This window comes from Panthera leo, chromosome C1 (assembly GCF_018350215.1).
Source record: "Panthera leo isolate Ple1 chromosome C1, P.leo_Ple1_pat1.1, whole genome shotgun sequence".
Lineage (NCBI taxonomy): Eukaryota > Metazoa > Chordata > Mammalia > Carnivora > Felidae > Panthera > Panthera leo.
Genome location: NC_056686.1, coordinates 192542803 through 192557884, shown reverse-complemented (window position 1 = coordinate 192557884; position 15082 = coordinate 192542803). Strand labels below are relative to the sequence as shown.

Here is a 15082-nt window from a genome sequence, read left to right as displayed (position 1 = left end):
AAACTATTGGTATAAAAAGGCAAGGACATGTGTCAATACACAAATAAAAAAATTAAGTCTGACTTAGATCATCAACTCATAACAGCCAAAATCAGAGACAGAACACCAGAAAGCAAATTTACGTAAGTGACTAGGACTCTTAAGCCAACAATTTTAAATATGGCTTCTGAGAAACAAATGAGATTTTTTTATAGTCCTTTTATTCAGCTGGGGACATTAAAAAAGGAGGCCAGCTTTCCTTATAATAACGCAAACTAAAAACTACATTCAGCACAACTCTGAATGCTGGCGGAACAACATGTGATAGTGTGGGTGCTGAACTTGAAAGAGAAAAGCTCGGCTCTGATACGTCTGAACCAGCATGTGACAGTGTAGAAAGTTTATCCAGACAATTCTTAATAGTGTTTCTTTCTCAATATAAAAAACAAAGGCCTTTTTTTAAGCCAAATTTTTATAAGTCAGACCCAAAAATGAACTACAAAGAAACATTAAAACATGGTAACAATCTATGTAAAATTTTGTAAAATCTTTAAATTTTTAAAAAGAATGAAAGTGGATCTAAACAATAAATAGGTAACATTAAAAGTTTTGCAAAAAAAAAATGTTCACTATATAACTACTGAAAAATGTGACTGAATAAATGGAAAGAGGTGGGAAACGTTTACAAAAATTCTCTCATCCTTCCCTCCTCTTAAAGCCAACCAACCAAACAAAACAGCTTCCAACATAATGGTCCAGCACTATAAAGTAAAGAACATGTCCACATGCAAGGAACAAAAACTGTATATTTTAATTATGTAAACAGCGGGCCTATCAACTTCTGGTTGAACCAGGAGTTCAGAGGTGAATATAGAAACCCTGCTAAATTTTGAGATCAGCTGCGAATGGCCCCCCGTGCACCAGCCTGCCCCACCTTTTCTCTTTTATTTGAAGCCCTCCCACTGTCTAAGGTCTAGGCTGTGGAGGGTTATGAACTAATTAAGCATGTCAGTACTCCACAGTAAGCTAAGTAGGGAAGGTGTAAGAGAAGACTGTACTCTTCCATACTGCCTTCCATCCCCAAGATATGGACCAGCAGAATCAGTTCTTTATCTCCTCTGCCCCTTTCTCTTCCCAGTTCCACAGGGCAAGCAGTGTCCTCAATTGGATGAGATCTCCTTGGAGGCTTTCTGACGGTTTGAGAATCCTTGATGATATGTATATCAATACTTAATATTATATTCATGATTTGGAAAGCATAAGCTATGTATGCCTTTACAAGAATAAAATGCAAATTCTATTTAAAAGCTTTTAAACAATTACCCTTCAGATCAGATAGCCTGTCTCAAACCAAGTCCAAGTTTATATTCTTCACTCCCAACATTCTCAGAGTCACCATATGTATCAAAAACTGTGTTCCCATTATATTAAAACAATCAAATTTATTTGCGGTACCTACTCTGTGCCAATCAGTGTGCTAGGCCCTAAGCACATCCTCACAAACAAGACACAATATCCCGTGTACAGCTTTTGAGAAAATTACCTTTGATGAAGGCGTCACTTATTGAGAGTTGTTGTCCTCCATTGTCAGATATCAAATACTCTGCATACCAGGGAGAGAGCAGAGAGAGTGGGAAGAAAAGCAGAGACTTATGACTGTAACTTGCCAGCGTAATTATACAGAGAACACACCTACACACGAAGTATTACTCATACTAAACCCAACACTGCCCAGCCAATGCAAGAGAGCGTTAGGCTAAAAAGCATCTTTAGACTTATTCCACACACTTCATACTAAACTTAACAGACTTGAAAGACTTGAATAATAACTCAAAAGAACCTTGAAGCAGTAAAGTCGGATAATCTTTTAACAGATTGCTTTTCCCTTATCAAAGCTGAAACAGTTTACGAAAATTGAGATCTTCACTAATTTAGGCATGAAAAGCCAAAAAAGTTACACTATTTTTCTCATGAACAGCTGTATGATTTCACAGATAATGACTCTGTCTATACACAAAGTAGTTCTTGGGTAGAGAAGCCACCTGAAAAAATATATAAGGTGTTTTGTTTTTTTTTTAATTTCAGACTACAAGCTATAAAGCAAAGTAATACACAAGTGACACTGGCAGGGAATAGAGATAACTCATCAGGATTTCTCGGAGTTTCTGAATTAGAGTTTCAGTTTTTCAAAATTCTAATCAAACACTGCCAAAGAGTTGCCAGAAGGTAACTGAACACATGCTGTGTGCTTTTAGAACTTTCAGAATATTAAATACTTCTCTTACAAGTGAAACTTATTCTTCACTTCCCCTGTAACTTTTCTAGGTTCTTTCTACTATGCAAACTAAACCACAACGTATTTTAAGCATTTTAAATAGATTTCACTTATAACAAACAAGCTTCAGAAGTCATTATGTTTATAAGCCAATATGATCATCCTTTGAACAAGAAAGCAGAGAAAAAGTTTTACATAGAAAATTCATGTGTGCCAACTCAAATACAATAAATCAAGTATGTGGACAAATAAAAATAGATGTTATACTTCATTTCTACACTTCCCACACAGAATGAATAATGCCAACCTGTTTGTTCAACTAATATATTGGCTTTGCAAGCTTTACTTTTCATATACATTTACTTTTATATATATGTATATATGTAATATATATTTCCTAACCCCCCCCCAGGAGTGATCATTTTCAAACATACAGAATATCCTGTATACCCTTCACCCAGATTCAACAACTGTTAACTTACCACATCTGATTTCTTTCTACATATATGTAGATTTTCCCCAACCATTTGAAATTACACACATCATGACACTTGACCACTAATACTTCAGCGTGCATCTCTTAAAAATAAGAGCATTCTTGGGGCGCCTGGGTGGCTCAGTCGGTTAAGCGTCCAACTTCAGCTCAGGTCACGATCTCGTGGTCCCTGAGTTCGAGCCCCGCGTCGGGCTCTGGGCTGATGGCTCAGAGCCTGGAGCCTGTTTCCGATTCTGTGTCTCCCTCTCTCTCTGCCCCTCCCCCGTTCATGCTCTGTCTCTCTCTGTCCCAAAAATAAATAAACGTTAAAAAAAAAAATTAAAAAAAAAAAAAAAATAAGAGCATTCTTGGGGGCACCTGGGTGCCTCAGTTGGTTGAGCATCCAACTTTAGCTCAGCTCATGATCTCACAATTCAGGGGTTCACATCGGGCTTTGCACTGACAGTGCAAAGCCTGCTTCAGATTCTGTCTCCCTCTCTCTCTGCCCCTCCCCTGCTCGCTCTCCCTCTCTCTTTCAAAAATAAACACTAAAAAAATGTTTAACATAAGGGCATTCTTCTCATAGCCACAATACCATTTATACACTCAAAAAAATTGACAATGTCTTAATATTGTCAAGTTAGTGCACATTTGAATTTATCTGTTGCTAAAATGCTTTAATAAATTATTTGCCTCAAACCTGGATCCACTAAGATTCACACATTGCATTCCCTTCATTCTCTTTTAGAACAGAGCAAACTCCCTACCTTTTTACTTAGTCATGATATTAAATTTTGAAAGAACCCAGGCCAAAGGTCCTGTGGAATGTCCCATATTCCGGATCTGATCGGAATGCTTCCTCATGGGGCAGTTTAACTTGCTCCTATGTTCTCCTGTAAATGGGAAGTTAGACCTAGAGGCTTATGGAAGCTATGATTTTCACTTCTCTAGGTTCTACTCACAAACTTGACAAGACTCGTTCAGAATCCTGCTTCAACACAAAATAAAATGTATTTTAATTGTACTACTCTCCAAATTTTACCACCAGTGAATAATTAAACAAGATCCCACTGTTTCAGTTTTATGAGCTTATGAAAATGAGGGGTTTGCTTACATAAGATAAAAAAACAGCAGATTGTTTTTTAAGTGCAGATATGTCAATCAATTTTAGAAATCCAAATTTCCTTAGCCTCGGAAGATAGAGGATGATTCCTAAGAAAACAGTTAATAAATATTACCTTTAACTTCAATGGAAAGCTAAAAAACCACCCATTCCCATTTGTATTTTTAGAGGAATGAAAACCGGAGGCAGAGGAGTGTTTTATTCTTTCACTTTACTACCAGTTCACTCTGACGATATTTACTTTCTGGTAACCAGTGTTAATCTTAACCACAATGCAGAAGAAACACAATACTGTATTTCAACTTCACAAGAAAAGCAGACAAAGGATAATTCTTGTTAGTATGCTAAAAACTAACAGCAGAGAACTGTGAAAGCGAGAAACATTTATTAAGTCCATAAACACCTAGAAAGTCCTTAAATTTTAGACTCTCTAGGTTGCAAATGACCTTAATAATTACCTTCTTTCTGATGCTGAATCTCTTCTATTCTGTTCTTACTGAATAGGCTGAAGGATTCCTTACATTCCTTAACCATTCTTTTAAAATGTCAAATCTAGATTTCTCCTTTCAGATTCAGAATTAAAAGGAAACTTAGAAGTCACCAAGGTACCTAACGTTTCATCCAATGTAGGCATCAATCCTCAATAACTCTGAAAGGTGGACATTCAACACCACCTGGGCACCCCCAGCGCCCGGCAGCAAGAGCTCACTACTCCTAACTCCTGAACCTAGCTTCTCCTTCAGCCATATACAAAATAAATATAATTTCTCTCAGACAACATCACACGAACTATTAAGAACAACTTTCGGGGCACCTGGGTGGCTCAGTCGGTTGAGCATCCGACTTCGGCTCAGGTTATGATCTCACGGTTCGTGAGTTTGAGCCCTGCGTTGGGCTCTGTGCTGACAGCTCAGAGCCTGGAGCCTACTTCGGATTCTGTGTCTCCCTCTCTCTGTGCCCCTCCCCTGCTCACGCTCTCTCTGGTCTCTCAAAAATAATAAACATTAAAAAAAATTTTTTTTAAAAAAAGGACAACTTTCTCCAGAGTATTAACAGATGTTTTAAGCCTAATTACATTATTTTATGTTTAAAGGTGTTAAATTTCATCTTATTAGCCTCAGTCGATTGCTTAAGAAAATAAAGATATTTAGATTTCAATTCTGCTATCCAATGTGCTAGTTATTCTTTCCATATTTTAAAAATTTGTGAATCTGGAAAACATTAAAAGTGCTGACCAAAAAAAAAACAAGCTTGTTGAGCAAGAACTGAATACAGATAGACAGCCCTATAGCATAACCTATGAGCATCCCTTTTCTGTTGATATCAGGTTACTCTTTCAATATCTGGCACAACCATTAAAGTACAAATCCATGTGTCATATTAAGAGTGACACCCTTAAGTTCCTACATTTGCCAAACACACTAATCTCTTTATGTATGTTTCTTGTACAGAGACTCATAGAGACTCGAGTCTGTGCTATTTACAGGTAAACATGACTACTGTCTATAACTACCTCCTTAGTATATAAGTGCAAAACTATCCTCTTTGTCCACAAAGTTATTGAGACCATTAAATGTCTTATTAACATCAAAGACAACAGGATCCACCACAGTCTCCTGAGCTACCAATCTCCTACTACCATAAAAGAAGGAAATAGGGTTGTTTTGAAAAGACTTATTATAGTAAACCAACACTGGTGCCCACTCACTACCACTCCCCTTTCTAAATACAACAGTACATTCTTTTCATTAAATTTTTCTACAATTTTGCCAACTTTTTTAAAAAATTTTTTTTAACGTTTATTTATTTTTGAGACAGAGAGAGACAGAGCATGAGCGGGGGAGGGTCAGAGAGAGAGGGACACACAGAATCTGAAACAGGCTCCAGGCTCTGAGCTGTCAGCACAGAGCCCGACACGGGGCTCGAACTCACAGACCGCGAGATCATGACCTGAGCCGAAGTCGGACGCTCAACCGACTGAGCCACCCAGGCGCCCCCAATTTTGCCAACTTCTAATGTCAAATCAAGAACCTACTTTTTCAAAAGTTTATTGCCTCTGTCACTACAGTCACCCTTTTCTCCTTTTCTCCACCCTCTCCTTTTCTCCACAATTTTAAGATAACGAACTCTGGCCCCCATGATCACAGCTCTAAATTCTTTAAATAATCTAGTATATATTTTGACCAAACCTGACAAAAGACTAAAATAACCAGGCATTCTTGGGGCACCTAGGTGGTTCAGTCCGTTAATCATCCAACTCTTTATTTCAGCTCAGGCCATGATCTTGCAGTCTGTGGGACGGAGTCCCATGTTGGACTCCACGACTACCTCACTCTCTGCCTCTCCCTTGCTTGTGCTTGCTCTCTCTCGCTCTCTCAAAATAAATAAACTTTAAAAATTTTTTTTAAAAACCTGGCATTCCCTATCTTCTCATTATCTTGGACTTCACTTTCCTTTTAACCATGTAAGTTCTTTCCTGATAAGATTATCTCAATGGAGGCAAGGGGGGAAGCTTAAATTAATATTATATAAACTTCCTCGTTATCACTGGCATTATTTTTTTCTTTCTTTACACCACAATTTTAAAAATCTTTTCTGAGGGGCACCTGGGTGGCTCAGTCAGTTGAGCATCCAACTTCAGCTTCGGTCATGATCTCACGGTTTGTGAGTTTGAGCCCCACATCCAGCTCTCTGCTGTCAGCGTGGAGCCCACTTTGGATCCTCTGCCCCGCCCCCCGCCCCTCCCCTCCCCCCCCCCCAAAAATAAAAAATAAACATTAAAAACCAAATCTTTTCTGAGATGTCCTTGGCATTTAGTCCATCCATCAGCGCAATTTAGACTTCTACTATCCCTTTTTTCTTTTAAGTGCTAGCCCCCACTTTCAGATTCAACCCCATATAAAGGTTATCTCTCACAACTTTTGCAGACCATCTTTTTAAAGGGTTGAGAGCGGAGAGGTTGCAAAAGATTCATGGTGATTTTTTTCAACTGCAGATGCTTCCCCTTTAAATTTCCTTAGGGATACAATTTGAGGTTGTAAAAATACTGTACAAATTTCATTATCGAAGTTTCCTATTTCATTCCTCTCCCAACATTACGAGGTCAGGCGTCCTAAAGCAAATTGTCTAACTGCCCAGCAGTCCACCTTTTGCTATAACAAAATCTATAATGACTGGTCACTTCCTTCATGGTTTTCATAATTTCCTTAACTTTCCAAGATGTGGAATCAACATCAAGTCAAACATGTATTTCACATTCTACTTTCAGCAAAACAAGACTGCATCGCCAACACACTTGTCCAGAGAAGAGATATCCTCCATCACAACAGATGCCACCTCTGACCCACGCCTGTCATTTCCAATACAAAAGCATCACCCAGTGTGCTCCAGGGGACCAGACTATAGTTCATGTCACCCGAACGTCCGTGTCTAGTGGACTGTCCTCTCACACTCGCCCAAATGCTCTCCACCGTTTTTATAATTTTTGATGATTCCCATAAAGACCTGTATCTTACTCATGTTCAATGCCAGTCAGGTCTCCTCTTTTACCGCATCCTCTCTAAACTTCTATTTTTGAATAAGACAAACATTTTTATTAATGTAACTTTTTTTTGTTGTTGTTTCAAGTTTTTATTTAAATTCTAGGTAGTTAACATATAGCGTATATGAGTTTCAGAATTTAGTGATCCATCACTCACATACAACACAGAACGCTCATCACAAGTGTCCTCCTTAATGCCCATCACCATGTAGCCCATCCCCCACCCATCTCCCCCCACCAACCCTCAGTTTGTTCTCTATCGTTAAGAATCTCTTATGGTTTGCTACCCTTTCCCCCCCCATTACTGTAACTCTTAAACGCTATTTTACCACTCCTTGAGGATAATGGTTAATATTGACAACGATGAGGGGCACGTAGGTGGCTCAGTCAGTTAAGCGCTCAACTCTTAATATCGGCTTAGGTCATGATCTCACAGTTAGTGAGTTCAAGCCCATGTCAGACTCTGCACTGACCGCACGGAGCTGCTTATGCTCTCTCTCTCTCTCTCTCTCTAACTAAATAAATAAACTTGAAAAAAAAAATATTGACAACCATGAGAAATTTGTTGTAGAAATGGGGGTTTGTTTCCAATTATTTTAGCATAGATGTTTAGGTTCAAAAATTTCTCTTTTCTGACCATATTTTTACACTCAAAATAAGAAGTAGCAAGGAATTACACAAGCATTTCCAATCTGAGGAAACAATTCAACTTCAGAGAGCTAAATGGTAAAATCCAAACCTCAGGTGAAATCATAGAACAAATTGTTTCATCTTTATAATAATGATTTTTTAGTTACTACAACATAATGAAACCTCACAATTATTTATTTACTTATGTATTTTTTACTTTTACATAATTTATTTACTTTTACATAATGCCTCTTTAGGGCTAAAATTTAATTTGGCTTTAAAAAAATTTTTTTAATGTTTATTTATTTTTGAGAGAGAGAGAGAGAGAGAGGCAGAGCACGAGCGGGGGAAGGGCAGCGAGAGAGGGAGACACAGAATCTGAAGTAGGCTCCAGGCCCTGAGCTGTCAGCACAGAGCCCGATGCAGGGCTCGAACCCAAAAACCATGAGATCATGACCTGAGCTGAAGTCAGATGCTTAACCGACTGAGCCACCTAGGCACCTCAAATTTGGCTTTTAATTATATCCAAAAGAGTAAACCTCAACATCCATTTTAAAAAAGCATTTCATTTCTTAGGTACTGCCACTAATGGATTTTAGCAATGCTTTACCTTATTTTTCCTTTTATACCAAATGTCTTTTGAATATGGCTATTATTGTTTGTGAGTCAGTAGAATACAGCTTCAAATAAGACAGCTAAAAATAATGCATTCATTTTGTATCACTCAGAGAAGAAAACTTTTTCACAAATATGGCATAAACATAACAAGCATTTTTTCTGAGGTGGACACAAGAATGATATTTATTAACAAAGGGAAATAATAACTAGTACATGGCCTGGAAGTACACGTGCAAGTATGATCAACACAATCCTTCCCTGCAAACAAATATCTGTGAGAAGCTTCTTCACAGTTAGAAACCATGGAAAAAATACAATGATATCAGGAAATAAATTTGCATCCTCGGTCTGTTCTTTCCATAATAAGCATTTTAAATTCTAGTAGAAAGATGTTTTGTAATGTGTGAATATCCGCCCCGCCCCCGAATATAGTTCAAGCACCTGAAAGGGTTTAGTGAAATACTACATTACTGGTTAATAGCACAAGCAAATAGGCTTTAAAACGTTAAATAAAGAAAGAGAAATGAATAGAGCAGAACGTCCATGTTATAAATGCCAAGAAATGCCACCTTGGAAGTTGCACATTATGCTACAGGGAAGAGCAGTCCGATGTAGTTCCTTTGAAAGACTACAAGCTTTATTTAAATTGGGTGTGGTGGTACTGAGGGAGAAAACGAGAAATAAAAGGAACCGACCAAAAAAAGTGTGGGGAGGGGGTGTGGGGAAAATGAGAAAGGGTGGAACAAAACCCACACCACGTCCCCTCCGCCGTGTGGGACCGACGAAGCCAGAAGGACAGGCTGGCGTGAGATCCTACGGCCCAGCTCTCCAGCCTGTGCTTGGATTCCAGACGGTGACTACCTCCTACCTTTTTGGTCAGCAGGGTGAGGGGGCACATGTGGGTACTTGGAGGGCTTCTTGATATGGAAGTTCACGTTGTCCAGCTCCACGTTCAGGCTGATGGACGCGGCTGAGTCACTGTCCACTGTGGACTGGAAACTGCTGACTGATGTGCGCTTGCTAGGACTGGCAGAATCTTTTAGTGTTGGGGAGGGGAAAGAAATATAGGGAGAGGAGGGGAGTAAAAACGGGTTTCATCAGGGTATTGGAGGAAAGGAGAAAAATGTTTTTTTAATATACAAGCCCAATGTGCAATACCAAAATGGATACAGTATTTTCACGTACTTCTGTGTAGCCTTAATAAAATTTGAACATATTAAATATAAAATAAATTTTTTAAATGGAGAAATATATTGGAGGTTCTGCAGAGAGAAAGTCTGATATCACAGTGAAGAGGTGAGAAAGTTGTCTGCTGCGATATTATTAGCTCAGAGTTATTTTTAAGCTGCTGCAAACTACAGACTATGGCAAAATCTGAAAACGCCAGTAGCCTAACAAGTTGGTTTCTCAAGAAAATACTGTATCTAGAACAAGGATTGCTATCAGATGTTTACGTTTAGTTGGAGCCAAAACTTAAAGTAGGATTCTTTCAACTAAACAAACAAAACATTCATTTTATCAGACATACACAGTAATGAGTCATAAAAATTAAAATGTTAGAAAGTTTAAACTCACTAGTCAAATTATCGTCACCTTCTTCAGCTATCTGTTCCGTGTCACTGTCATCAAACTTTATGTCTTTAAACCACGATGGCTCAGAGTGTCCTTCCACAGAGTTCACAGAGTCACTGTCTGGAGAAGGGGTCTCGGAAAATTCTGTACTCTGGAAAGATCAAGACAAGAGCCAAGTCATTCACTTTCAATGGCAATGCTGTGAGGCTGTCACACTACAAATAAACGCTAGCCCAATACTTCTACAAAGCTCACCACTAAAGAGATTTACATAAAAATAGGCTAATTAATACAAACTAAGTTGCAAACCAACATTATGCTGACAATTCCACTCTTAAAATTATAATTCTCATTAATCAGTAGATTTAGGCAGCACATTATGAGAACATAATATACAGATTTTACAGTTTCATTTCATCTTTTTTAGTCCTGAGAGTGAACATGGCTTAGAATTTATTCTAATCCTATGTCAATGCTAGGACACTTTCTGGAAAGCAACTGTTAAATTTTAACAAATAATACCATACCTTTGTCTTTTCTGACCTCTGAGTTTCCACTTTTGGCTCACAAAGGTACGACTAAACATTATACACAACAAATTAACATAAACCGAAAATGAAAGCTTATCTGCTTAAAAAGTTCTATTTTAAATAATTTCCACTTCCCTAATTAAAAGACATATACACAGCCATCATTTTACCATTGCTATACAATACTGCTAACGCGTCAAAATCTACTGCATGGGTGATACTAAATTTTTTCAATCGTTTAATGACGTATACTCTCTCTTAGTCCTAAAACCACAGGCACAGTAAAACTGAAAACCATTAAAGGTAAATAACAGGCAATGATAATACGGGGTCAAGCTTAAGAAAAGCCATACCAATTGAAAAGTGTCTCATTCCAATTGGTTTTTCATACCACTGCTACCAAGTAAACCTGTGTTTAACTTTCAAACAACAGAGAAAACATGTTAGGAAAATGTATCTGTGAGTAATTCAACTACTTTTTATTCCCACTGATCAAGAAAGACTTCCCAAGCGAGCTATGTGCTCACTGGCGGACACGGAAAACTACCTGCAATGGCCTGTACAGCGCATACTCATCCCTGAAAAGCTGGTCGTGATGACTGACACAGTCCAGCCAACGTCCATCGACCATGGCTTGTCCGATTGCTATAGCTTGTGCCCTGAATTAAGACCAAAAAATTAAAACTTTTAAAAGTTAGGATAATTTCACAGGTACAAGATGAGACACAAGATGAATTTTTTTTTCCGTTCTAATCAGTTGAAATTTCAGATGGTCCATGGAGAGGTGAGGGGTAAAAGAAGCAAGACCTGGAGCTATATTAAAAGATTTTTCCAGATACCAAAATAAAGGAGAACCTGCTGATAAGGCAGTCCTACCAAAAACTAATTTTATTTACAACAAACACGTATGAAGTGCTCAAGTGCTCAGTGCGAGCATACCTCTGTACTTACTAGAATAAAAAAAAAAGGATAACATGGTTCCTGCCCTCAAGGAGCTTACAGTCTTGATGAGATGACAATACCACATATTACAGACAAAGGTATGAAATATATACACATAAATACATGAAATAGACACAACACATTTTATTTATACGGCATTTCGCAATTTATAAAGCTCTTTAGCCCATATTATGAAATAATATCCTCAGCGCTTCTTCACAGGACCATATATTTTCCTCACATTGGAATTGAGAGCTCTAAGTCTCAGAGAGATTAAATAAACTGAGTAAAGGCACAAAACTAAGAGAAATACAGGCAAAACTGGAACCCAGGGCTTCACTGCTAACCCTTTTATTCTCTCTTCCTACATACTTGTTTCTTCCCAGGAAAGGAGCAGCAGCTAATCTAATCAAGTAGAACAGCTTAGGGATGTGATATCTTGAAAGGTAACAGGACCTGTCTCTTCTTCACAAATGAATCATGAGGCGAGCTAGGACACTCCAGGCATAACTTATGGACTCAATTCCCAAGATAGGTTGTAATGTCCAGATTAGGGAACAGTAGCAGGAGAATCCACTGTGCTTTTTAATATCTAGCTACATTCCCCAATTCTGCTTAATCAGAGAGCTTTGTGTTGTGGGAATTACTAAACTTCTGCTTTTAATAAATAAGGTAAATTGCGACCCCATTTGGCTCCTTGCATCTATCTGCTACTATCTAAAAGCCAGGAGGGAGAAGGGGTGACTAATTAGCACCCTAAGCACCAAATGCAGAAACAAATAGCACCCTATTCACAAAACATAACATTTGCTCCTCTTACTTATATCTCAATGTCATAGCCTCATTATAAATAAATAAATAAATAAATAAATAAATAAATAAATGTCAAAAAGTCTTTCTTAAGATTACATTACCTTGTAGCAATGTGCCCATTTCGGATCAACCAGTTGACTAATTCTTTTCCCACAATGCAGTTGGGATGCGTTCTCAGCCAGTAACGGTGATCCTGAAACTCCATTCCACTACTATGATGGCAGATTTTCTTCCACAGGTCCTTTAACTGAACACTGTCCTAAAATCACATTATAAGCAAATAATTACTCCTGAGAAGGATATGACATACCTTTTCAAATTCTCTCCTGTGATTTTTAGACTCATAAAAGGAAATTCAACTTGAATTTGTCAGAGCTAACTCCCTTGATTTAATAGAAATGACATGTGCATGGGGAACAGCTTGAACTCAGCTCATCTAATTTCAAACATAACATTTTCTCTTAAAAACCACCATTCCTAATCAATTTTTTCAGTCAATGGCGTGTATGATCAGTCTCCTAGTTATCTAAGTACAACACTGCATACTCCTCGCTGGAGACAGGGCAAGGGAGAGGACACAATCATCAGTCACACTAATCTTTTTCTTGTGCCCTTCACTCCACCAGCTTCTCACCATTCTCATCTATACCTAGCTGTCTGGTGAATTTTCCTGTAGAAAGGCCTTCAGTGCATTACTCCCTGCTCAAAAACACTCCCAGCACCTACAGATTCAAATCTAAACTTGTAAAGGCTGAATTCACCATGTTCTACCAGGTGACCCCAAGTAACTTCCACTCTCACTGCCCACAGACTCTAACTTAATCTCTCCCCCAACCTCACCTAACTTATAAACCCTACTTTGGTCCATGGAAAATGTCATGTTCCTTTTCACCTCTATACTCTGTCACACCTTTAAATAAGATTTATTTTCCTCATTGCCTAACCTAAATCCATTCCATCCTTCAAGGTCCGGGTCAAGCCCTTCAGTTGAAAGCCTTTCCTGACTCCCTCACTACTAAGGATCTTTGTAGTTCTTATTATTAAAGTATTACTTGTTTTACTATTTAGGACCTGTCCATCAGCCTCAATTCTACCTTCTGAATTGTAAGCTTGAGAACAGAAGCCATTTTCATTTCTTTAAGTCACTCACAGGATTAAACAAGGTTATCTGATACACAGATAAATTCAATAAACAACTGATTATTATCTCACATAAACATACAATAGTAAATGTACGCAAAGCATTTCATGTGTATGCAAAACATCTTTCAAAGTTTAAAAGCAATCTGGGACCTAACTAAAAGTGGAACTCTTATTATATAGATACCTGAATTCTGATCTTACCAGATGAAAGGGGTCAAGCAAATATTAATACAAATATATGAGCATGCAATGCTTAACCACTTTCTTAGGTGATTATAATAAAAACTTTATTTCCTCTATTAACTTATATGCTAAGTGGCTTTTTGTAGGTTTCTTAAAAAGAAAAATCAATAAAATAAACAACCTTCATGCTCAAACTAGCAATGGGTCAAAGATACTGGACCAGTACCAGAAGAATTTTGCGTTCATCCTCAGTGGTCTCTGTCCTAACGTATGTCCGGTTAGACTGGGGACTGACAGATGTCTCATATGAAGACACCATGGGAGAGCCAGATCGATCCAGTGACAGGTTAGTAATGCTGGCTGATCTGGAAATAAAAACAAAGAGTGAAAACACAATTGTAAATTCTTCATCGATAAATTACAGCGAAAATTCATTTTTAAATAAATGCTTACTTGCCAACACTAAAGGTACTTTTAAATACAGTTATGACGGCTATGTATGATATTATCATTGGGAGAAGCTGACAGAAGTTATCTAAAAATTCTCTATACTGTATTTCCAACTTCTATGTTAGTTTAAAACTACTTCAGAATAAGTGTAAAGGAAAGGCACTATGGAAAGATTACAGGAGAGTAATGACAAATGTAGTTCATATATCAGTAATATTTCAAAGAAAACATACAAATTCTTGTTAAAATGCTGAAAATTCATGTGTGGTTTTTTTGTTTGTTTTTGTTTTTTTAGCTGACAAATATAAAGAATCACAGACTAAATGCAAAAATAATCTTGCAGATCAGCGACAGCAAACTATGGCCTACAGACTAAATAGTTTTTGTTATAACTGATAAACTAAGAGTGTCTTTAGATGAACGTCTATAATGTTCTGATAAAATACTAACTTTGAACCCCACTAAGCAAATGTTACCCCCCTCCAAAATAATTCCTTTCTTCTTATTAGACCTGCGTTGTTATCTTCAATTATATTTTGAATTTGATCAATTAAAAAATAAGTGAAAATTTGTTTCCTCTCTTATTATATTCTGACATAATATCCTTAATTTTGTCTCTTGGCAAAGTTACCAGATAAATGATTTGTAAGTGGAATATCAACAGCATCAAGCAAGCTTCTATTTATTAAAAAATTATAGCTAGAAATTTAGTTAGAATCTACTTAGAAAAACTGAACCCAAATTTTAGCTTCTATGTAAAGGATAAAAAGGCAGGAGCATCTACAGTACGTTAGATACTATATGACTC

General features: G+C 37.5%; 1 protein-coding gene across 8 annotated transcripts in view; it reads right to left on the bottom strand.

Annotated features, from left to right (window-relative positions):
* The window catches only part of PIKFYVE (phosphoinositide kinase, FYVE-type zinc finger containing), an 87427-nt gene that overhangs the window by 47024 nt on the left and 25321 nt on the right, over positions 1–15082 (bottom strand). For 4 of the 8 annotated variants that reach the window (XM_042949972.1, XM_042949967.1, XM_042949970.1 and 1 more), the window contains 6 exons: positions 14045–14189; positions 12600–12757; positions 11291–11402; positions 10217–10364; positions 9510–9677; positions 1523–1582 (listed from right to left, as the gene is read on the bottom strand). In XM_042949972.1, the coding sequence (XP_042805906.1) occupies positions 1523–1582; positions 9510–9677; positions 10217–10364; positions 11291–11402; positions 12600–12757; positions 14045–14189 (791 nt within the window). Of the gene's footprint in view, positions 1–1522; positions 1583–8497; positions 9678–10216; positions 10365–11290; positions 11403–12599; positions 12758–14044; positions 14190–15082 lie in introns of those variants that run through there. The other 4 variants (XM_042949966.1, XM_042949968.1, XM_042949969.1 and 1 more) reach the window with 3 other exon arrangements.